At 42.7% G+C, this 25,338-nt stretch overlaps 1 protein-coding gene across 4 annotated transcripts; it reads right to left on the minus strand.

Annotated features, from left to right (window-relative positions):
* Window positions 1–341: 341 nt before the first annotated feature.
* cracd (capping protein inhibiting regulator of actin dynamics) lies at window positions 342–24,752 on the minus strand. Of its 4 annotated transcripts, none has more exons than XM_030728166.1 (9): window positions 24,615–24,752; window positions 7,705–7,864; window positions 7,135–7,267; window positions 6,881–7,036; window positions 5,648–5,860; window positions 3,178–5,551; window positions 2,503–2,693; window positions 2,248–2,410; window positions 342–1,916 (listed from the first exon to the last, which is right to left on the minus strand). In XM_030728166.1, exons 3-9 carry the CDS (start codon window positions 7,174–7,176, stop codon window positions 1,756–1,758), a joined length of 3,300 nt encoding a protein of 1,099 aa, XP_030584026.1. In that variant the 5' UTR covers window positions 7,177–7,267; window positions 7,705–7,864; window positions 24,615–24,752; the 3' UTR covers window positions 342–1,755. The 4 variants fall into 4 exon arrangements, with proteins under 4 accessions (XP_030584026.1, XP_030584022.1, XP_030584023.1 ...); XM_030728162.1 differs by having other exon boundaries at window positions 5,648–5,863; XM_030728163.1 differs by lacking the exon at window positions 24,615–24,752 and adding an exon at window positions 10,826–10,869 and having other exon boundaries at window positions 5,648–5,863.
* Between the last annotated feature and the right edge of the window lie 586 nt (window positions 24,753–25,338).

A 25,338-nucleotide genomic window follows, 5' to 3' on the forward strand; every position in this document is an offset into this window, starting at 1 on the left:
GTCTTCTCTAAAAGCTTGGTTCAGTTTTTTTTAACTCATGGATCTGTTTAATTACAAATGAGCAGACATCCCTAATTATGGTCATCTCAGGCACTCTGCCCCACCCACTTAAACCAGGGTAGCATTAGGACCTCCCAAAACATGGAAAAGCTGTAAATGGAAACAGCAGTGCTGAAGAGCCAGTTAAGTTATCCAAACCTTGGAGTCTAATATAGGATACACATGGATTATTTTGAACAGTGAATCATGCAAAGCTACCCTAACAGAGTCTAAGAATAGAAGTATGGAGCTGGAAATAAGCAGAGTCAAGATTTCAAACAGAATGTGCTGCAGTCCTGTGGTTCAGACATCAGTATTTAATTTACAGTACTCATAACATTTTTGTATCTCCTTAAGAATTTTTTGTTCATATCTGTAAGTGGGACAAAAAAGTGCAAATAATACCAAACATTTTTTTGTTACATACAACACTGCGTACACTACACTATTGTGCACGACCAAAGTTAGAAACAAAATGACAGTGAATTTACCTCTTTTAGGGGCCTCTTTTCTGACCAGACCTGTGGTAATGCCTTTGACTTACAGTACATACTTACATAGATACAGATCATTGAGTGAGTGGCAGGAAATAAGAATCAAGGGGTTTTTTTTCATAGAGGAAATGTTTACATTATGTAGGATCATATCACATTTAAGAGGAAGTGATGGCGCAGGCCTACTAAGACGAGCGTGTTACAGGAGGACAACTACAAGAGTTGTAGGTCTACAGCTAGGAGATGTTGTGTCTGTCTCCATAAGCAAAGCAAAGTAGTAATAATTATAATAAATAAATCCAAATTACATCGTCTCACAGCTGTGAGGATGAGGTGCAGGTTCACCATAAATGCCCAGTAACACTTGTGGTCTTCAGTGCTGTGTTTAGGTGCACCCACCATGTGTGTGTGAGAGAGATTATGACCGATTGTTATTTTATTTTTTTTTTAATCATGGCAAAATTGTACAATAGCTCCTTGGACAGCTATCACAGTCATCACGGACACAGTGAGAATTGTTAAGCTAAGATTTTTCCAGTATGAGTTTTTTTTGTTTTTTTTTTTTTTAAAAAAGGCATCTTTTGTACATGACAAACAAGGCTCAGAGAAAAGATACAGAAGAGATAAATCTGCTGCTTTACATAAACAATGCCAGGGATGGGAGAAGAGATGCCTGTAACACTTCCAGAAGCAGTTTCAGCAGGGTCACGCTGAGGTTTTAGTTTTACTGGTAGCCCTTAAAGCGTGATTCAGACAGTTACCCTCTGTTAAACACTGTCATAGATCAGAGCTTATAAGTGTTATATTGTGTTGAGCAAATGATTTATTTACAACCATGGTTACACCGTTGGCTACACAATTAAAAAAAAAAAAAAAAGACAGTTGGCTATTGCAGAGGACAACCATGTTTGTGATTGGCTGCAGAGGACTTTTAGGGACATATACTTTGTGTTTTTATACAGTATGTGCATGCTCGCATCAGTTGTTTATATCTGTGCGACTGTATTGGATTAAGTGAACGTGAAGCGCACTTTAACATCATAATAGTACCAGCCAGTGTGGAGGGTTAGGGAGGTGATGGAGAGCTTTACTGGTTTCACAGTCAGGAGTTCTCATTGTGAGGGGAGGGACGGGTAATGGTGACTCTCCAAGTGCTTCAGAGTCTATGGGCAGTGTGCACCCTCAGTGCAGGCCGGAGTCCCGTGTGAGGCGGTTTGAGGTTTTATTTGATGATCTGAGGACAGTCGCTCCAGGCTTTGGCCTTTCGTTTGGCCAGCGCAAGCCAGGCCGGCTCTGTGGAAACCTGTGGCGAGTCACTGGAGGGGAAGCGCTTTGACACCTCTTTGACAGCAGGTGGTGACGGTGTAGAGTCTGCAATCTCAACTGCAACAACAAGTGCAGGGGGAAAAAATGGGTTACAAAACTCTTTTGCTGCACCGTATCCAATTTCTACGCTCAGTTTATAAAAGATTACATTTAAATGAGAGCTTCAGGGGATAATTAAATTAGAGTAATAAAACACTTTTTACATAAATGGATTACAAGTAATTGGAATAAAAAAAAAAAAAAAAACACAGAAAAAGAGCTCATTCTTACATTGATGCTAAAACCACTCAGCATATTCACATTACTTTTGAAATACTGTACTAATAATAAACCAAAAACTATATGTCAGCAAAAATATTGACTTTTCTATAATATAAGACAATTTTACCGGTGACAGAGCTCGGTAAAGTGTTGGCCTTTTTCAGGTGTTCTCGGCGCTCGAATTTTCCCAGCAGGCTGTCGGGTCTCTTGAGCTCCTCTGGTGTCTGAGGTTTAGATGAAGGACTGGTGCTCCCACTTCCTTTGCTCTCTGTGGGGCTCACCAGCATAACCTGCAAAAGAGATTTGGGATTCTTTCAGACAATGGAAACTGTGTTGCGGAGATCCTGAGAAAGCGGGTAAACGGGTTATCTGGGGCACATACACTGTCTCTCTCTCTGGCTTGTTTTTCTGCCAGTTTGGCCTCTCTTTGGCTACGGCGCTCCTCCCGGTTCTGCTGCTGCTCCCTGAAGCCTTTCTGCTTCTGCAGAGCCAATGTGATCCATAAGGGTCCAGCCTCCTTCTCCTGGACCCTCGCACTATCCAGTGAGTGCCTGCTCTGCAGGGATGGTTTTTCTGCAGGGGAACACATTCACAATAATACATTAATATGGATAGATAATGTTGGAAACCTTTGATCCTACAAAAGACTATTTTTAATTTAATAAAAAGAGGGTCAGTTCACCTGAGAATCTAATTTTCACGTTTTTCCTCTGGGCATATTTACTTAACAACAAGGGGTGTAGTTTGGTAGAAAGAAATGTCAAAATAAATAGGATAAATAGCAATTTGATTTTGGGGAGAACATCTGTTTAGGCAGTAAATGTTGTCAAGATACTGTAAATGCATTTATTTGATTTACTGCCAAGATTTAGATGAGAAGATTAATGCTACATAAGTCTCTCTACTTAAATAGGAAGCTACAGTCTGGAGATGCTTAGCTTAGCATGAAGTCTGACAGTGGAGTGAAACAGCTTGCACACCTTGGTTTAAAAGGTAACAAAATAAATGGTGTAATTTTAGCGAACTAACAAACGATGCTGATCAAAGTGATGCTGACCTCTCCTGATGAGTTCTGTCTTTCTGTCTGCCTTCTCCCTCCAGGGTATGTTAATGGAGGGGAAGAATGATCTCTTCTCCTTCGGCTCTTCTTCCCCTTGGACATGACATTGGCCGCTCTTGTGCAACAGGGCCACTGCTGAAGGTTCCTCACTCCTGCCAGCTTGCTCCTGGCTGGATGAATCTGCGCCTCCTGTACTCTGCACTGTATCATCACTGGGAGGCCCGTGAGCTACCTTAGGTAGCGGTGATGGAGGAGGTGTTGGGACCGTACCTGTTGGCTTAGGCGATGTTGCTGGCCTGCGGTAGAGCGGTGGCTTGGAAAGCACTTTCTCACCCTCGCTGTGTGGAGTCGGGCTGGGAGACTTACTCAGTTTAGCCCGGGGGAAAGCAGGGGAGGCAGACGCGTGCAAATACTTGCCGACCGCGCCCTCTTTCTGAGGCGATGTGGGGCTTGATTTGTCCGAAAAGACAGAGGACGTGTCAGAGTCTGGCTCAATGGGGGTGAGAGGCGAAGGGATGCCATCAAAGCTGTCCCCAGCACTGTAACGTTTCTTCTTTTTCTCCGTGGACTGCTCGCTGTGAAAGCGCAGAGAGTAGTTGGTCCTCCTCAGCTTTATGCCAAAAGGAGAAGGCTTCTCCTCACTGTCCTGGCCCTGCTCCTCTCCCTCCTCTCTGCTTTCAGATGCCCCTGTCTCACTCTGAACTCTGCTCTTCAATTCTGGCCCCTCAGATTTAATTTCAGAACTGGGAACCAGGAAAGAAGGAAGGTCTTTGGCAAACATACACTCATCTGACCCTCTTTCTACGATGCGGACACTTTTACTTGTCCTGTTCTGAGGTTTACTTGTTGGAGAGGGAGAGGCTGCAGTGGGGCTTCCAGGTGGAGCTACTTCCTCTCCTGCTTCTTTACGTTCTGCACTAAACACCTCAGAGCTCCTATTTGAATCTCCAAACTTCTTCCTTGCAGGGGTGATGGAGAACTTGGCGCTGGCAGACATGGTCTTCCTGAGGTTTGTGTGAGCAAACAGAGGCTGTTCTTCATTGCTGGACTGAGGCTGGCTTCTGCTTGGCTCTGGGTACTCATCATACTTCCCCTCCTCTACTCCCTTGAATATCTTTGATCTGATACTTGCCCATTCTGCTAGGACGGCTGCACTGGATTGGTCGGTACAGAGAGTGGATTCATTTAGTGATTTGGTTTTTCCGGACTTGCGTTCCGGGGACGTCTTGTTCTTTGTTGGCGGCGTTCCCTGGGCCTTTCTATCCTCTCCCAAACCCAGCAGGGACTTGCAGGCGGTGTCTTTGATCTGGTCTAGATTGACAGCTGTCCCACATAGCTGGGCGCCTGTCACTAGGATGGCCGTATGGGGAACATATGGAGATGTTGGCAGGTTGGGGGAGTCTGGTCCTTCAGAGGAGGAAGCCTTCACTCCATCTCTTTGATAAGGGACAGCAGCACTCTGGTGGCTGGAGGTTGGGGTAACAGGCATCAGATTGACCTTCTGGAAGAGAATCTGCTTCTCACCAGAGGACACTTTAAAAGAAAAAGGCCTCTGTCTCTCCTCCATCTCCCTCCAGCGTAACTCTTCAGCTCTCCTCTTCTTTTCTTGTGGGTCAAAACTCCCATCGCCCTCTTCCAACAACATCCTCCTCTGCTCCTCTTCTTCTTTTCTCCGCTTCTCCTCTGCTGCCTTTTTTTCCTTTTCTTCCATTTCCCACCTCAGTTTTTCTGCTTCCTCCTTTTTCTTTCTTTCCTCTTCTTCTTCCATCAGCTTCTTCCTCTCAGCCTCAAGCGCCAGCTGCCTTCTTGCCTCTTCCTCTTGCTTCCTCATTTCTTCCTCCTCTTGCCTTTTCCTGTCCTCTTCCTCTTTCCTCCTTAGTTCTTCTAGTTGTCTCCTTTCTTCCTCTTCTTCCCGCTGTCGACGCTCCTCCTCTTCTCGCATCCTCCTTTCCTCTTCCAGCCTCCTCACGCGCTCTTCCTCTTCCTTTTGCCTCCTTTCCTCCTCCTCTCTGATCTTCCTTTCCTCCTCCTCTCTGACCCTGCTTTCCTCCTCCTCCCTTCTCTTTCTCTCTACCTCCTCTCGCAGCCTTCTCGCTTCTTCTTCCTGCTGTTGCTTACGACATTTCTCCTCCTCCAGTTCATGCAGCCTCAGCTCCTCTGCTCTCTTCCTCCTCTCTTCTTCCTCCTGTCTGAGCCTCAGCTCCTCCAGCTCCCTCATCCTCCTTACTTCCTGTATTTCCTCCTCATGGAGTCTCTGTTTCTTGAAGCTTTCAAGGGACTCAACAGATGCTCTGCGTTGGTCGTCTGGGGAGACACCTGCCACCTCTAGGTCATCTTGCATCACACCAGGAATGGATACCTCTTGGAGGTCCTGTAATGCAAAAGTGCAAGTAGTGTCAGTTTTCTTAACAATAACAAAGGGTGTCACAAAATAAACCAACATGCAAATCCATGTGAGGAAGCTCACCTGTGTAAACCGCCTGTGCTTGCGGGAAATCCGCTGGTTTTTCGGCTTGATGGAGAGTTTATGCTTGGCGGCAGTGTTGTCTAAGCGAGGAACAGACTGAGGGACGGCATCGAGGTTGATGGACTCAATCGTACCAGTGGGTGGAAGAACTCGTTTGGACCTTGGAGACTTCACTGGGGGGCTGTGTGGTCCAGATGGCTGAGCTCCCTGGACCTGCTTTTGCCACAATAAGACAGAATTTCTTTAAATTTAATCACAAATTCATCTCATCTTCAGTGTAATCCAACAATTTAGCATTTAACATTTTTGGAGTTGGACAGTTACAAGCACACAGCTTGTAACTCCTTGTTGTTCATTTAGGTGTGGCACACTGCCAGTAGTGTCTAGTAGCTATTACAGCCAGTAGCCACGAACTGCTCACCTCACAGTGGTGAGGAGCAGAATTACAGAGGTCTGTAAAACTCTTCTGTCTCTACATCCCATCCATTGTATTTGGACCACTTTAGGTTAATAGATAAAAAATAAATAAATACATTTATGGAGCCATAAGAGGGAGTTATTATTCTGAGAAAAAAGCAAAGAATAACTTTAATAAAAAGGATAGTCATCTAATTGTGCCAAAAACCCATAAAAATGGAACAAAAGTGTTTCACTTTGCAAGGTTGGATCCATAAATGGAGAAGGCAACACACACACACACACACACACACACACACACTCACGCTGGATGAGATAACCAGTGATAATCTTGTACCTTTTCACTGTTCAAAATATTGTTTTCTTCTGAAATACACACAAATAACTGCAACGCCTTCTAGATCCTTATGATAATTTGATGATGTCGGGCCAACATCGCGAGTATTTCAAACTACAATTCAAAAAGACCACTGAAGACACCGCGCACAGAACGCGGCAGTGTCAGTAGTGTGATGAGGTTGCAAAAATTGAAGCAATGTGGTACCTTTACAGAATAAGGGATTATTTTTTTTTCTTATTTTTATATTTAAGATTTTTTCCTCATTAACACACACACAAACAAAAAAAGTTTTTTTCCTTGTGTTTTTTCTCAGAAACATTCCGCCCCATCCCCCTATTTTTAAATTTATTTATTTATGCATTTATTTAATTTTACTACAACGGTATGCAGTGACATACTAGTAAAGGTCTTAATCAAGTTCTTCTTGTTTAGTGCGGCCCGAGACTCAAACAGAACAGATTATGTTGTGTTAATACCTTTGGCTCTGTTCTTGGTGGCTCTGCTTCTACCTGGGCCAAAACCTTCAAAGGGCTCCGGGGAACCTCTTCCTCATCTGAGCTGCCCTCATCTCCCTCACTCCTCCTCAGAGAAGGAGGCCTTTGGCCGAATTTTATACCTTGTGCTATCTGCCTCTGTGAGGACCAAAAAAAAAAAAAAAAAGATTACAACAAACAGTAGCTATTTGAATTAAAGAGAGGCGTTGAGCTAGTGAGTGTCCTGTAAGGCCCACCTGTAAATTCCTAACTTTATCCGACACGTTTTCCTGGGACATGCTGTGATCTAGACCGGCCTCCTTCACCGGCTCCTCTGGAATGAAGATGCTGTCGTGTGAGAGAGCTCGAGATCCGATGGGATTCAACTCCCTGCAGGAGAAAGAGAGCGTCTTCAGTGCTGCAGCGTTGTCATCTCTGTCAGTCATTTATCACAAGCATGCTGCAGCAAATCACTTTGCACAGTGAAATGATTGACCTCATTACACACCTGTAGTGTTGTCATTACAAGCTCACATTGTGTGAAGCCTTTTGCCTTTAAGCTGATTCAAAGCAGAGCCTCACCCTTTTATGTATGATTATGTGACCTCAACTTGCAGCATTTTATAACCAAGTGTTTTAACACTTTCATTTTTCTAGAACTGAAAAAAAGAAGCTGAGTTGTTTTTAGCAGAGAGGAGAAAAATACGAGCTACTATAAAATAGGCACAGGAATTTAGATCTTTGGTAGTAAAGTGAATGGACGATAAACTCAGTTTCCTTGTTTAAAACATTTTTTTTTTTAAAATAAATGCAATCTATGTACAGACCTCAGATTTTGATCGTCGTCAGATGTAACTCCATTGCACACTTCCCCTGTAGAAAAACTGGCTTTTAGCTGTGCTCCATCAAAGCCCTCTTCCGCCTGTCTTTTCTTCTTCTTCCCAAACAATCGTCTGAAAGGCTGGAATTTGCCCTCTCGCCTTCTCTCTGCCAGAAAACGAAGAATAGATGACAACAGCAGGCACACGCAATCAGATCATTAATCTTTGTATTTCACCCTCGGGCGAGATAACAAGCAGGATGTTGCCTATAAGCATTTAAAAAAATTTTTTTTTACATATGTATGTAGATTAATGAAATGCAGTTGACGGACTTGGAATGGGAGGAAAACCTTGGCTCTTTGGTTCATACTTACTTGTATTTACAGGAAGTGGGAAAGATAAACACCACATATAAAAAAAGAGAGCAACATCAGCCAAAGCTGCTTTAAAAAGGATGGTGACCAACTCCCCTCTTTACTGACTGAAAGCAAATTTACAACTGAAAGCGGGGAAAGCTCATAAATTCCAGTTAGCCTAACAGCTCAGAACAGAAGCAGCAGAACTTCAGAAAAGATCAACCCTCAAGGCCACACATATCACAGATAACGCTGGTAGATTCGCTAATCTATCAGCCTGCGAGGTAATTACTTGTAGTATGCCGAATTAGACATAATAAAACAGAGCAGTCGTTATAAATCCTGTTAGTGCTGGCAAGCTCGGTGCTGATTTATGAGGAAGTGCTCAACAAAATGAAGAATTTAACTTTGGACTTTCAGCAGATATCTTTACCACCTCATCACTGCTTATGCCAGTAAGTTATAAAGACTGAAGCTAAATGTTCCCATGTGTAAACACAAAAACACTGCTGTGTGTTCTTTCCACGGGATCCCAACAATTAAATTGTTTGCTTGACAACATTTAACAGAACCTCAATGAAACAGTAGCTCATCCAGCTCACGATCCAATACAATTCAAAGGTTACTGCTCATAGAAAAAAAAACAAAAATGGCCTTGAGCATAGCATGGGTGAAGATGAATTAGGTGATCATTGTATGTAAGTTTGACTAAATTTTGACCAATGTTGTTGGAGTACTGATTCTTGTGAATTTGCATGGATGTGACGTCAGCTCATTGGTTCTTCAGCTGGAGCTAAAACTGTAGGCAAACATCTTAATGATCTCATCCAAGGAGGTAATGTGATTGCTTCTGTTTTTTGGGGTTTTTTTTTTAATTAGCAGGATACATCAAATAGTTATTAACAAATTTTATCAGAGGTGTGTGTGTGTTGGCCCAACTTGGAAACAATCAACTTTTGGAGTCAATCCAGTTTTGGATATGGATCCAGGAACTTTGTGAGACAGGGCAAACTTAGATATTCCATGTGATATCTTCACAAATGCAAACCAAACTGAAAACGGGAGCCATCCCCTGATGTTCTCAAACTAATATCACAAACTAATCTGGATCCAGGGACTCAATTTTCAGCCTCGGCAGAGGTTACCTGTTTCACTGAGTACTGCAGAACATTTCTCAGTGACTCTTCAGCACTGCTTCAGCTACCCAGCTGTGTGTTTTACTTTTGCCTGTGTATTTGTAATGTGTGTGTTTGTGTACTCATGAAGGTCTGCTGCCTGAACTAAGTGGTTGAGGTTACAGAGCTACAAAGCTACTCTACACCACTGCGCAGACAGGCATTCACTGGGCACTGCGGGTATCCCTTTCAGTGCTATAAGTAGAACCTGGTGTGGGATTTCACCTTCCATGCTGCTCACTAAACCAGAGGCATGACGGGAAATGATACTATAAACTAACTTCCCCACTCCTTGACCCTGAAGTATTTGCATCTTTTTTTAATATGAATTAGTGAGGACATGTTTACACAGAAAATATTTAAGAAACTGGGGGTCGAGTCAACTTTAAGTCCCTAATCGTTTCACTTTCTCTGGATTTAAGTGGATTAAGATATTTTTATTTCTCCACCCCAGCACATCCCATCTCCCAGCAGTAACCCTACCTCAAAAACATAACCCCAGTTTTACTTTTGAAAAATGTTCTGAAATACCTTGGAAATATTAGGGACAAAAACATAATTACTGACCTGCATAAAAACTATTCAATTTTTTTTTTAATAAAAATTAAACAGAGGTCCCTTTATTTTTCTCTGAAACGTGGGCAGTGCAGGGTCCCTTCTCATCATGACGACCTAGATCTCAAAGGACTTTATAAAAAAATTATAACTAGCAAATCTAAGGCACACAAATCAACACTGTATATCTTTTTAAGTTTAGCCATACAAATACGCAAGTGTAAAAACAGCAGGTTGGCATTTGGTTGTATAGCAGTGAATTACCAACAGTCTTTGCTTTTGATCAGTGGTGAAGAAACAGTCCAGCACATAAACCTAGAAAATCACAGCGAATGGACTTCAGGTTTACCAAAAACACAGGAGAGTGGTATCTGATCTAACTCTGAGAAAGATGGCAAATAAGTAGAGCCATTAAAATTTTTTGCATTTTTGCATGTTCACCCAAATCAGCTCATCATCAGATGGGACCGGGATATCCTTATATTTGAGCGTCTGAAATAGGGCTATCAAAAAAAAAAAATTAAATTAATTAAAAGCGATACTAATCAATTGATGCTGGTCAATAAAGAATTTACGGTGGGGCCGGATGTTCATTCGCAGCGGTATCCATACTAACAGTGGCGTCTTCGCCTCCTCCTTTCACCGCCAGCAGCTGAAACAGCTGACATTCACAGCACTGAACAAACCTTACGAGGAATTTCGAGAGATCACTTAAGCTCCAGTTTTAACAACGTCTAAATATTAAACAGTTCATAAACCATAAACGTTAACCTGGCCGCCGCACACGTGTAACTATTAGCAATTACCCAATAGCCGCACTAGCTCTGTTAGCATTAAGGTAGCGGTTAGCGGCTACAGCGAAACGATAATGTGGGAGCTAAGCAGCAAAAATTATCAGCCCTGCTCGTCTGTAACCTTAATAAACAGAGTTAATTTAACAAGATAACAAAATTATTTCTCTAGTGTTATGTTTCTCTTAAAGTCCCAGACAGAAGCTAATTAAGGTCTACCAGCAACCAGACAGAAGAGGTGGCAGCCTACCTTAGCAATGAAACCACTACAAGTATGTACAAGTACGGTGCTGCCTCAGGACTATATTTTTTATTAAAAAAAAAAATATATATATATATATATATATATATTTTTTTTTTTTTTTTTTTTTAATTAAAAAAAAAAATATATATATATATATATATATATGGCATCACATATGTATGTGTGTGTGTGAATGAGAGGGAGACAGTAACAGTGAAGTTGCAAGGTGTAGAGGTAGTGAAAGTGAAAGTGGATGAATTTAAATACCTGGGGTCAACCATCCAAAGCAGTGGATAGTGCACAAAAGAGGTGAACAAGTGAGTGCAGGCAGGGTGGAGTGGGTGTTGACAGAAGGATAGCAACAAGAGTGAAAGGGAAGGTTTACAAGATGGCAGTGAGACCTGCTATGACGTACGGTTTGGAGATGGCGGCTCTGACAAAAAGACAGATGGCAGGATTGAAGATGTTAAGAGTTTCATTGGGGGACTAGACCAGGAGGGACTAGATTATAAATGAGTATATCAGAGGGACGGCTCAGGTTGAGCAGTTTAAGGACAAAGTTAGAGAGGCAAGGCTGAGATGGTTTGGATATGTGCAGAGGAGTGATAATGGATGTACTGGACAAAGTATGCTGACTATGGAGCTGCCAGGCAGGAGGCAAAGAAGAAGCCCTCAGAGGAAGTGAAGGAGGACATGCAGAGGATTGGGGTGATAGAGGAGGATGCTGGGGATAGATTAGATTAGATTACACTTTATTAATCCCTTTAGGAAGATCCCGTCAGAGAAATGATGATCCGCTGTGGACGCCTAAAGGGAACAGCCAAAAGAAGAAGAATGCGATACTTTACAGTTACATTAATGTATTTTTGCACCACGTCAGAGAACTTTAAAATAGTGTTTGTTTTTTTAAAGCAATGCCTCTTCATTTATTTGGTCATTTTTCCCCTGTGGTATTGAAAATTGTATCAAATATTTTTGCAGCAAATGGTACTGAGTTTAAAATTCTAGTATTGTGACAACCTAGACTGGAATCAGGCTCATCGAACGACAGTATAGTAGACTGCCTAATCTGTGGATTATCTCAGAGCAGTACTTTTGGGATATATTACAGAGCGATTATGAGGAAGTCACTGATATTTTCAATCTTTGTTTTTTTTTTTTCCTGCTGTGTTTCTTTTTAATAAAGCTGATGACATGCTCAATAGGACCTGTTCACGCTCAGTGCAAGAGCAGCAACCCATATTACAGTGTGACCCTGATGCTCTGTTTCCCTACAGCACGCTCTTCCAGCATGAGGGCCAATCCAGCAGTACAAAGCCCATAATGCACTGCCGTGGGCATGCTCACACACTCATGCATGAAACAAGAAAGGACACATTTTTCCTGCAGAGAAGACGACTCGGCAGCAGCACAACCTTTTTATAAGGGTTACCTCTTGCTTCCCATGTGCTTGCAATGCAGGGTGCTTTGACCCTGCTACTCTTGCTGGTTTTTCATTCTAGCCATCTGATCAGGGACTGTTTCACATCTGGTGAAGGTAAATTAACAAGCTGGAAGCAGAGCAAAGCCAGCAGGAGGCTGGCTAAAAAGAACTATTTCTGCAGTCCATGTGATCTACAAATGTAAGAAAAAAAAAAATTCACAGCAGCCGTGTAATATTCATTGATAGAATGTGCTTTATGTGTTGTTATAGGTTTAAATGCTGGGAAACAGAAGTACTGAGAAACTCTTATAAGAGGGTGGGCTGAAAACTTTATAGGCTGACTAAGAAGGAGTTTATCATACAGTAATTAAATTTGGCATGCTTTAAATTCAACCTTTACTGATGCTAACTGCATGTTTTCTTTCCAGATAAACCCACAATGGATACAGAATTGTGGACTTGGAAAAGTCTATATTCTTACTCTTGGAATCTACAAGAAAAGCTTCACATGACTAAGAGTTCAAAATAATCATTAATTATTTTCTAATGGGCCTTAGTGCAGCTCCTCAGTTCATCCTCTGAAATGAGACATTTTAGCTCCATTCACTTTAAGCTACCTGTCATCTGACTGGCTACCCCTCACAAACAAAAGGTTTGGACTGCAAGTGGAGGGGCTTTAGCGCACACTCAGAAGCTATTTTCTTGATATTTTAACATTGATGTGTTGCTTTGTTTCCTTTACACTCTGCTGTTTTAACTCTCCATGATGGCCTCTTGACAAGATTATGAAACTGCTCTCAAGGATCACAGACAAGCAAGAAAAAAGCGATTAAATAAGTCAGAACGTGGACACAGCACACTGCTAAAGAAGTAAATCTCTTCTGTCAAGTCAAACCCATCACCACACCATGCAGTTCTTAAAGAGACAGTAAACAAAAAAAAAAAAAAAAAAAAAAACCACGACATGATGTGATGGACTTAATTTGTTTTTCAATAGACTGTCTCTTTAAGAACACTCATTTTATTCCCATTTACCTGGGCCTTTGGATTCGGTTACCTCTAAGACCATGTCATGCTTAGTATCCATGGCGTCCGTTGCTATGATCACTGCCCACCTTGGCTGTGATGAGAGAAGAAGGAAATGAACATGAGGATGCTGCTATTGAACTCTTAATTCAGGGAACAGGAGAAAAGAGAAAGGGCCTCTGAACATGTACTGGCTTGAGCAGTGCTTTCCATTTTACTCTCCACTGCCTCTAGCATGATCATCAAAAAGGTCGGCTTTGTTAGCGCTTGCAGAATGTCTCTTGGTGATTGGCTTTTCTAGGATATGATAAAGCCTCCGCTGTTTTAAAAGCAAGATGAGCTCTCTGAGGCCTCTCTGTTGTGGCAAAAATAGTGATTTTTAAAAAGCCAGCTTTACCCAAAGCAACATTTCCCATTTAAGATGCAGGTATTTTAACATCTGAGTTAAATATGCTCAGCAGGATGACCCTTTGCACTGTCTCATATTTAAAGATCCACATGAACCACCTCGTATTTGCGTCTCCTAAACTGACAGGAAAAAACACACCACAGATGGCTTCCTGAACCCTGAAAACCCGCGCATCCCCTGGTCAACACCTGTCTGCAGCACGCCGGCCGAGCCAGAGGTTTTCTGATGTACTGCAGAAATGTGTTGTATTATAAAACCACAAGCACCCTGGATAAAACCAGAGAATGTGAGAGACAGTACTGAGAGAGCTGGAGAGAAGCCCGCTGCCTCCAGTGGGATCAGCATGTCGTGGGCTTCCTTCCTGAGGGTGACAGAGCCGGACAGACTCTCTCAGAAATGTCTCGCCCCAGAAAAAGGCTCTTTGTCCCGTACTGACTCCAGTCAGCACAGGACAAGGAGCAAACAAGCATGTTTGGAAGTAGGAGTGTGAACACAGACAGAGAGTGTGTGTTTTGAGGAAAGAGACTGTATGTGATTGTGTCTATAAACAGAGATATTGTGGAATCGCTTTTTATTGTTTGCCTGTTTGGCTGCTTGTGCCAATGTTGAGAAAGTGTCTGTGTGCTGAAAAGCTTTTATTTTGTGTTTATGTGTAGTCCAATTGCTGCAGAGGACAGAGATGAGATGAGAGAAGCACGAGGAGCAGCCATGTGCTCTACAGAAGCAGGGAAATGCCTTTGACAAGGATACAGCTGCATCATAGTATGGCGGTGGCATAACACAATGCTGCATCTCAGCACTTTTGAACGACGCAGCAGCTCAACATCCTTTGGGCCAGACAACTACCAGAGTCCTGATGGCAAAGCTTAGAGTTGTAGCAGCTAAGTGCCATAATCTCAGAGCACAAGCAGCTTGCTGACAAAGCAGACAGACGGACGTGGTGGAGCCGTGTTAACAGTTTACCTATTTCAGCTGCGCAGCTTGAGATGGCTGCGCACCACTGCAGTAAAACCTTAGGGAACATCGATCTGCCCTTTTGCACAAAGCTCGTTTTACCCAGATGAACTTTCGTGCTGCCTCCGCCGTGGCTTTGGGAGAAAAGTGGTGAAATAAATACAGTACAGTGACAAAACAACAGGTCTGGGTTTGTTAGATGTGTTAGCATCAGGTGCAGAGTGAAGAATGGGAGCATGGTGTGGAGGGTGACGTGGTAAGCGATGGATGAGGAAGAACTTCTAATCAGAGGATCTATCAGGGTGATTCTAGGGTTTGGACATGCATCATATCTCAATCTATACTAACTGCTGAAACAGCCAGGGCCACAGGACACAGAGATTTGCATGAGCAAACACAACAAATGCTTATCACGACACACTAAAATAGTTCACTTGGTGCACACCTGCACATGTGCAAGCACGGCTCCTAGGTCTCCTGATCTGTTTGTTTTAAGAACAGCAGCACAAAGACAATGATAGTGAAAGGAGCATCCAAGTGCATTTGTAATCAAGTACGCCCTATGTTTAAAATGGCTAAATTAAAAATTAGTGGTTTCCTGCTCGGTCTGTAAGGTCACTGGTGCAAAACCAGTGAATAAAGCAAGCCTAGAAATGGTGGCCTCGGTTCCTCATGGTAGACGTTTCTATCCAGTGTCAAACTGGGTGCAAACTGCAGTTTGTGGACTGGCTATTTGAGGCCATGTTAAAAAGGACAGTTTAGCAAAATTAACATATTTGCAACCTGTTACAAAAAACTGTTTTGGTCTCTATGGGTAGATTCCCCTCTTCTTAACAACGGTACTTTTTATAAGTGCATTTGAATACTGTTTAGGCTTAAAGTTAGGCAAGTAGTTGCTTTGATTGACAGGTGTGCCAAAACAGAGCTATAGCCAGCAGCTTCTTGCTAGGCCTCACCTCTGCTAATCTGAGCGATTAGAACTTAACCTCTCGATTGTGTTTGTGTTATTGGTTATCAGTCATACACAGACTGTATCAGTACATAACACAAAGCGTTATATGTGCAAAGATATTTGCCAGACAACTGCAGGTTTCCTAGCAGAACATTGCCCAAAGCATCACACTGCCTCCACTAGCTTGCCTTTCTCCCATAGTGCAGCCTGGTACTGACTAAGCGATGCACACACACCTGCCCATCCACATGATGTAAAAAAACATGATTCATTAGACTGGGCCACCTTCTTCCACTGCTCTGCAGTCCAGTTCTGATGTTCATGTGTCCATTGTTGGCACTTTTGGTGGTGGACAGGGGTCAGCATGGGCACCCTGACTGGTCTGCTGCTATGCAGCCCCACAAACAACAAACTGTCATGCAAGGTGTATTCTGATACCTTTCTATCAGAACCAGAATGAACTTTTTCAGTAATTTCAACTACAGTAGCTTGTCTGGTGGATCGGACCACATGGGCCACTCCCCATCCATCCATCCATCCATCCATCCATCCATCCATCCATCCATCCATCCATCCATCCATCCATTCTCTTCCACTTATCTGGGGCCAGGTCGCGGGGGCAGCAGCCTAAGCAGAGAAGCCCAGGCTTCCTTCTCCCCAGCCACCTCCACCAGCTCAACCGGGGTCACTACCCAAAGCTCGTGATCGACCGGTAAATCGACAGCTTCACTTTTACACTCAGCTCCGCCTTCACCACGACAGACTGGTGCAGTGTCCGCATCACTGCAGACGCAGCCCAGATCCGTCTGTCGATCTCCCGCTTCCTTCTCTCGTCACGTGAACAAGACCCCGAGATACTTGAACTCCTCCAACTGGGGCAGGAACTCGTCCCTGAGCTGGAGAGGGCACTCCACCCTTTTCTGGCTGAGGACCATGGCCTCAGACTTAGAGATGTTGATTCTCATGCCAGCTGCTTCGCACTCGGCTGCGAACCGTTCCACTGCGGGTTGGAGGCCACCACCTGATGAAGGTCCGAACAGGACCGGATCGTCCGCAAAGAGCAGAGACGAGATTCTGAGGCCACCAAGGAAGAAGCCTTCCACCACCTGGCTATCCCTAGAAATTCTGTCCATAAAAATTATGAACAGAATTGGTGACAAAGGGCAGCCCTGACGGAGTCCAACACCCACAGGAAACGAGTCCGACTGTATGCATGTTCTGGACACTCGGGTGAAGAGAGGAGCTGAGCTGGGCCACTCCCCATGTGCATCAATAAGCCTTGGGTACCCATGACCTTATTACCCATGGTTCACCACTGTTCCTTCCTTGGACCACTTTTGATACATACTGACCACTGCAGACTGGGAAGACCCCACAAGAGCTGCAGTTTTGGAGATGCTCTGAACCACTTATCTAGCCATCCCAATTTGGCCCTTGTCGAACTCGTTCAAATCCTTACACTTGCCCATTTTTCCTGCTTCTATCAAATCAACTTTAAGGATAAAATGTGTACTTGCTCCCTAATATATCCCACCCATCAATAGGTGCCACGATGAAGAGATCATCAGTGTTATGCACTTCACCTGTCAGTGGTCATAATGTTATGCTCGATCTGTGTTTCTTTCATCTCTAATGGTTTGTCAACCATGTGAAAAAGAACTTAAAGCTGAGAAGTTTGGTGTGGAAAGAAGCTCATACAGTAATCTGCTGTGGCAATTTTACAGCAGCCCAGTTTTCATGGTTCACAGTCCAGTCATTTACTGATTGATTGACAGTTAATTACAGATTGTTTGTCTGGCATGTTTCTTTTGTCATAGTTAACTTTGATTTTAAACTAAATATCTAAAGTTGATGCAAAGCAGCAGATCAAGGTGTTTATTTGGAGTATTTATTATTGTCATTGCTGCATATTTTCACTTGCATTTACAAGTGGATTAACCATTAGCAGAGTGCTTTAAGCTTATCCCAGTCCATAGATGTCTACTTTTAAGCTCAGTAAAGACCCAGTTTTTTTGCAGCTAATGCAAATCTCAACTCTTACCACCTTTGTGCCACACTTACTGTAGGGCTAAAGGAGAACAAACACACAAGCAAAACACCAACATATGCTGATGCTGTTTCTACTGGCATTTCAAGAGACCTGTGAACATTCTGCTGAGCAAGTCAGACCCAGACCTACTTCCACTTGAGTTAGAACTAAGCCATAATCTGTTGTCAAGAGGAAAAGGCTACCATAAAAAAATATTCTTATGAAACTGTTTTCCAGATCATGTAGTAGCGCCAATATCCCCATATTCACAGCTTTAATTCCAAAGAATTTGACACGTTGTGTAAAATGGAAACAGAATGCAATGATTTTCAAACCTTGTAAACTCATATTTTTATTTTCAATTGACTATAAAAAAAACAAAAAAAAAAAACATACCAAATATTTAAACTAAGACATTTTACTGTTTCATGAAAAAGTATTAGCTCATTTTGAATTTGATGGCAGCAACACAGCTCAAAAGAAAGTTGGGACAGGGCAACAAAAGGCTGAAAAAGTAAGTGGCACTAAAAAGAAACAGCTGGAGGAACATTTTGAAGCTAATTAGGTTAATTGGCAACAGGTCAGTAACAGGATTTGGGCATAAAAAGAGCATCTTAAAGAGACAGATGTTCTCAGAAGTAAAAATGGGCAGAGATTCACCAATCTTAACACCTACAGTACATAATATCGTCAAAAGAGTCTGAGAATTTGGAGAAATCTCTGTGCACAAGGGGCAGTGCCGTCAGGCCGCACTGCATTAAAAACAGGCACGGACTCAAGAAGACTCCCACAACTCATTGTTTGTGAATAAAGTTTCTATGCCATCCACAAATGCAGGTTAAAACGCCATCATGCAAAGGAGGTGTATGTGAACATGATCCAGAAACACAGCTGTCTTCTCTGGTCCAAAGTTCGTTTAAGATGGGGTGAGGGGAAGTGCAAAACTGTTCTGTGGTCAGACAAATTGAAATTTGAATTATTTTTGGCAATTGTGGATGCCGTGTCCTCCAGCCTAAAGAGGAGAGAGATCATCCAGCTTGTTATCAGTGCTCACTTCAAACTAAAATTCAATTCAGTTATATTTATATTAAGTGCAAAATCACAACAACAGTTGTCTCAAGGCATTTTATATTATAAGGTGAAGACCCTAAAATAATACAGAGAAAACCCTAACGATCAGAAAACGCCTCTATGAGCAAGAACTTTTCCTTCCCTATCAGCGACAGTGGGAAGGAAAAACTCACTTTTAACAGGAAGGAGGGAGACAGGACAAATGACATGCTGTGGAAGAGAGCTAGAGATTAATAATAACTAATGATTAAATGCAGAGTGGTGTATAAACACACAGAGAGTGAAAAGAGGTGAGTGAAGAAGGAACACTTAGTGCATCATGGGAAGCCTTCAGCAGCTTAAGTTTATTGCAGCATAACTGAGGGAGGGTTCACTGTCACCTGATCCAGCCCTAACTATAAGCTTTATCATAAAGGAAAGTTTTAAGCCTAATCTTAAAAATAGAGAGGGTGTCTGTCTCCCAAATCCAAACTGGGAGCTGATTCCACAGAAGACGGGCCTGAAAGCTGAAGGCTCTGGCTCACGTTCTACGTTTAAATACCTTAGGAACCACAAGTAAGCCAGCAGTCTGAGAGCAAAGTGTTCTATTGGGGTTATACGGTACTATGAGGTCTGTAAGATAAGATGAGGCTTGATTATTCAAGACCTTGTATGTGAGGAGAAGGACTGTTTCTAATTTTAGAGATATTGACCAAATGCTCAAAAGCAGTCCTACATATTTGTTTAATATGTGCGCTGAAGAACATATCCTGCTCAAAAATGACTCCAACAGCATTACTGGAGGGCTAGACAATGCCATCCAGAGTAAGTATCTGGTTAAACACCATGTTTCTAAGATTTCTGGGTCGAGTACAATAACCTCAGTTTTATCTGAATTTAGAAGCAGGAAATCAGGCACTTGCCTGCATCTCTGATTATATTGGTGTGCATTCGTGTCTATGGAATCGGCAGCTTGCACATCTGGAAAAGCACCACCAATGCTGAAAGATATATATAGGTTTTAGAGCAATATATGCAACCCATCCAGAGAACATCTTTTTCAGGGAAGGCAAATTGTAGTAACACAATGCTAAAACACACACTGCATCTATTACAACAGCGTGGCTTCACAGTGGAAGAGCGTGGGTGCTGAACTGGCCTGCCTGCAGTCCAGACTTTTCACCAGTGGAAAACATTTGGTGCATCATGAAATTGATTTATGACAACGACGACCCAGGAGTAGTCAGCAACTGGTCTCCTCAGTTCCCAGATGTTTTTGGACTGTTGTGAAAAGATGATGTAGGCAAACATGATCGTGTCCCAACTTCCTGAGACATGTTGCTCCCATTAAATTCAAAATGACCTTATTTTTAAGTGGGATTATGAGATTTGCAAATCATTGCATTCTGTTTTTATTTACATTTTACATAGCATCCTAACTTTTATGGAATTGTGGTTGCACATGGGATTACATCCCTGCTTGATGAGTGACTTTAAGAGACTACGGCTATAGAAGCAGTTTCACGAGAGTGCACCTGTGCACAGTAGTGCTTGGAGCCAACATTATTGTGCTAAAATTCTCATAATGCCAGTGACAACATACTAATACTAAGCAGGTAGACATTTACCATTTAAGTCAATATCAGTCTTTAGATGGATCCCATTAGTAATCTAACTGCTTGAAAATCACCAACCTCCACTCGTGTGGGAAAAGCTTAACAGAGGCACTAAGGACGCTTTAGCATGTACAGTTTGATCGGACAGGCCTTTAGTAAACACCAGGTGAGGTGTTCTTTGTATTTGTCCCGTTTTTTTGAAAGCCAAAGGGTGCATGTGGAGTAACAATGGATTTAAGAGTCACGTGCAACATGTATCACATGACCATGGTTATATTTTCCACATTAGGCAAATGTTAAGTGACTAAGCTTAACAAATACAAATACAGTAACATAACCTCGTAGAGCATGAGCAGAATAACAGATGTTCTGCAAACAGAGAGACTATATCAATGTACGGTTTAAGTCAGCCTGACTTTGTGTTTAAGAATGCTTTCTTACCGTCCTGAAGTAGCTTTGTGTGCGAGGGGATCTGCGAATGTGTTGCTGTTCCACCTGCCTGCTGTCACTGTGGATCTAGGGCATTACCTGGAGTCAGGTGTCAGATGCAGCAAGCAGTTGGTTGTGTGTGCATGCGTGTATGTGTATGTGGGCGCACAGGAGAATGACTCAGTAAGCATCCCTTGATATTTTCATGCTTATGAGAATTTTATTGGCCCAGTAAGGTGCCGTGACGTGTTGCGGGACGAAAACTCATGTCAGTTTCAGCTCATGTGTGTGCTGGAGAGTGAAGCACACGTACAATCTGAAGGGAGGAGGTGTGTGTCGGTGGGCACAGGGGCAGTGAGTGCTGAGCGAAGAGAGATGGGCGTTCTCCTGTGTCTGTTAGTGCTGCTGTGCTGAGGAGGCACAAAGTGACACTTTGTTTCCCCGCCAGATAGCCAGTGCAGGAGAACAGAGTGGCATTCAGCATTTCAACTGGCCGATGCTCACAAAGGCTTTCATTGTGGGTTAACTGCAATCATGTATGCACATGTGTGATTATGATGGTTTATAATGCGGCCCATCACCGTTAGTTAGTAGTATTATGGTCACAAATGTCTGTTGTAGTCTATTGTGTGACGCTCACAGCTTTTAGAGCTGCCCAGCTGCATTCAAGACACACAAATCGACTTGTGAAACTATTTCATGGTTATGTTTTTTAAAGCAAACATCAATTTTAAGAGGGGAAAAACAGCAGCTAATTTCCTGGACTCTAGTGGGCTCTGTGTACATTTTATGGTTATATTAATCTGACATAGTATCATAATGGCTGTGAGAATCAGCACTGTTACTGTGTAATAATGGCAACCCCCCCCTTTCCAGTTTTGGCAGGATCACACTGCAGACTCACAGGGATATGGTAATGATGGGGCTTTACCAACCTGGATGCCGCCTATGTTACAGCAGCACAGCACTTCAAAGACAGACTGTTCTCCCACTGCCTATGTGTAGAAATAGACCCCCCAGTAAAGCAGCACAAACATGCTCTCATACAGATATTCACATCCATATGTATTCATACAGACAGGGTGAGCAGAGAGTCTTAATGACTCCACTTTGTCTGAGAAGAGCCTGAGATCGAACACCCCTCTCTATGCTGAGTGATACTGTAGCAGCCACCACACTTGACATGCGGTAAAGCAGTCATTCAAAAATTTTATGGAAATTGGAAGACATGCCTGATTATGTGGAGATTGTTCATAGCAAAAAAAACAAAAACCTAAATCACATGTGTGGATGTAAGATAATGTAACCTTATGATTTATAAGGACCACATATGCACACAGAAAGGAAAAAAAAACTGATTTCATTAACTATACGCACCTACATATGTATGTGATCTACAGCCTGCTGCGTTCCCTTGTTATTTTGATATATACTAAAATTTCCGGGGTGACCTAAATGCACCACACATATCAGGAAAACATGACTAACAACATAAACACAATACACACTGTGTGTTCATATTATTCAGGTCAGAGATGTGTTACATAAACATTTGTAAGATCATCCAGGGAGAAAATTTCTAAAGAGTTGATATAAACTTGCATCACACAGGACTGAATAATTAGGACAGGCCTCCTCAGAAACTGACTGCCAGACTGTAATTACATTTTTTTAGCTTTGGAGAAGGACAGCAATGATATTAATGCAAAGATCTGTATAGCCAGGTGTGGTACCTAGAAAATGATTTAAAATATTTACGGTTTGAGTGCTTTTATATGATTATTATTGCACTATTTATTTGGGCCGGGACCAGTGATCATAATGTATCAGTTACCCTTGTCGTACAGTCATCAATACACTGTGTCAAATACTGTTATTTTTACCGAACCATGTTGGCACTCTAAATGGATCCTGCTGCATTTAGACCCACCAGCGGCACTACTTCATGACTTCTCGTGCCGGCGTGGGTGAAGAAAAAGAAAGTTCACCAACATGGTGGAAAGAGATGAGGGAGAGGAAACCCAAGAGCTAATTTATAAATTTAATGTAATCCCTGTTTCTTTACCTCTTTAGGGGTATTTTTCCTTCTTCAGTTCTACATATATTATGTATCTTAGGTAATTATGCAATGTGTGATTGTTGAATGCCACTATAGCGTGTCATTAATTTTGTATTCTCTCCAGTAGTTTGTGTGTTTGTGTTTTGCTCTGCCCCTCCATGAGTCTGGTTCTTTTGGAAGTCTCTTGTTAAATGGAGTTCTTCTGCCCCACCGTCAACAAGGGCTGCTCATGGGCTGATCGTTGGGGTTCTCTATCTAATATTGAAGGGTTTTTACCTTACTACATATAGCACCTTGAGACAACTAGTGCTATATGAATAAATTAAAAATGAATAATATTGAATATAATTGGGAAATGCACTTTGATAGTAACATACTGAGTTACTCTGTGATTCCTGTAGCTGCTATTTTGAACTAAAAGAAAACAAACTATAGTTCTAGTTTCATTTCAGAATACAAAGTCACGATCTGAAACGTGCAGGTGGGTCATGTAAAGTGATGCAAACTACTAACAAATGCTCAGTCAGGTCAGTGCACCACGTGATCTGCACATACTCTTTGGACACATGTTCATCTAATGACGAACCAACCTTTTTAAGTTAACAGGGGATGTTTTCAGCATCGTTTTTCTGATATTTAAACACAAACGGAGACCAGTGTGTCAGACAGGCATTTTCCATCTTACAGAATTTGAAATTGAATCATTTTTATCTGAGGTCACAGGGCCATACATGACTCAAATAAAATAAATTCATGTCTGGCACTAAAAAGACACTCAGCAGATGTTAGTTAGTTAGTCACCATTCGGTGGTGATGACTGTGCACATCAGTAGATACAACAGAGGCTGGATGTGAAGCTGATTGTTGTACCTGCTAAGTAACACCACTTATCTGCTATCTTCAATCACACAGTGACATCTTTACCGTGATGGCTTTCCCCACATTCCGTCTGCAAAGCGCAGACCCGACTGACACACAAGCCCCTCTGTGGCTGCTGTCTTTGTATCGATGATCTAAAAGATGAATACTACAACAGTCTATATCTTCCTGCCTGTCAGGCGCAGAATCAGCCTACCAGAAAACAGACCAGTTTACTCCGCACCAGCACCATAAACCCAACACCAGCAGCGTGTAAATTAATCCCTGGCGAGCTGCCATCTATTTTCGTTGCCTGTGTGTCTCAGCATCAAAGTCCATAGAGGATGACGGTGATGCAGCATGGATTTAAAGCCTTTAAATGACGCGTGGAAAAATAAATCCATAATTTCATTTTTTTTCGCACATGTAGGCCCGCACCATATGGCCTGCGCATGGTTTTCGAGCTGACACAAACATCCTGACATTTCATACTGACTGCCCATTTGGAGAAGACAAAGTAAAGGAGTACATCAACATACACCCTAAAGGCACCGATCGATGCCTGACCGTTAATGGCAGATTAGCGGATGCTGTCGCACAGGGATTACAGTCTATTAATTGCAGACTAAAAAGCGCTTGGAGAACAAAGAATTTGGCCTCTGCTTTCCACACATTTTCTCACAGATGGCATCCAAACGGCGTTTAATTGAGGAGCACTGTTTTGGGGAAAACAATCTGGCCTGTTGACATCGGCGTTTGTGCATTTCAAGCCGGATCAAATTGCAAGTACCTGCCCATTTACAGCACAAACACACAGGCGCGCACACACACACATCTGCGATGGATGGAGCGGAAGATCTGAGCAGGTCAATGGGGAAAATGCGGGATGGTCTACAGTGACAAGGTCAAGAGCGTCGTGAAAATGGAAGTCAATCATCATAAACACAAACGATATGGAAGAAAAGAAGAAAAAAAAAATAATCGCACCACCTTTGCTTCAAAACGCGATCTGCTCCTACCGATCCGCGCAGAGGTAAACCCAGCTCCGGCAGCTCCGACCCTTTTGTGTTGCTGATGCTGCGGGTGCCCGACAGGGAGACGCACGCACCGCCCGACGGTCCCGCACAGCTGCACGCGTGCCCAATGGAGATGAAGATGAGAGGGTGTGGCTGCCGGAGAAAGGAGTGACGGCGGAGTAACAGCGCAGCGCCAGCATATGAGCTCCGGTCACGATGCGAGCACGTTACTGTAACGTAAGCGCGTGCTTATGAGTGATAATTAAAGAAACGAGGAGCTGAATGGAAGCGCTGCGAAAACACCGAGGAGGGAGGGGAGGGGCCACATGGTTTTCCTCAAGGTGTTAATCCTGCAGGGATGTCTTGAGTCTGTAGGTTAGCATTGATGATAAGACCCTAAACCATCATAGGTTGCGGTCCGCAGGTAGGATGACCGGGAACTGCACGTGTTCCCTGTTGGCCCATCCAGCACATTGAAAAATGCCCCACATTTTGTCTGCAATTTGCAAACGTCAACACATGCGAGTCTCTCCCAAAAAAAAAAAAAAAAAGTGATTTGCAAAGACAATTAAGCAACAAAAGTGACAGAAGGTTTAAAGTTACTGCCATATAAAAATAATAATAAAAAAGCAAAAATACACAAGTGCATAAAGATCACAAGAACAAACTTAGATTTAAAAGTGCTTTGTGTAATTACC

Source organism: Archocentrus centrarchus, chromosome 4 (genome assembly GCF_007364275.1).
Source record: "Archocentrus centrarchus isolate MPI-CPG fArcCen1 chromosome 4, fArcCen1, whole genome shotgun sequence".
NCBI classification, from domain to species: domain Eukaryota; kingdom Metazoa; phylum Chordata; class Actinopteri; order Cichliformes; family Cichlidae; genus Archocentrus; species Archocentrus centrarchus.

Coding starts and splice junctions, on each gene's coding strand:
- cracd (XM_030728162.1), bottom strand. CDS start 7,176: ATGTCCCAGGAAAACGTGTCGGATAAAGTTAGGAATTTACAG. Junction 5,864..6,880: donor CACCAAGAACAGAGCCAAAG/GTATTAACACAA, acceptor TTGTGGCAAAAG/CAGGTCCAGGGAGCTCAGCC. Junction 2,694..3,177: donor GACAGAACTCATCAGGAGAG/GTCAGCATCACT, acceptor GTTCCCCTGCAG/AAAAACCATCCCTGCAGAGC.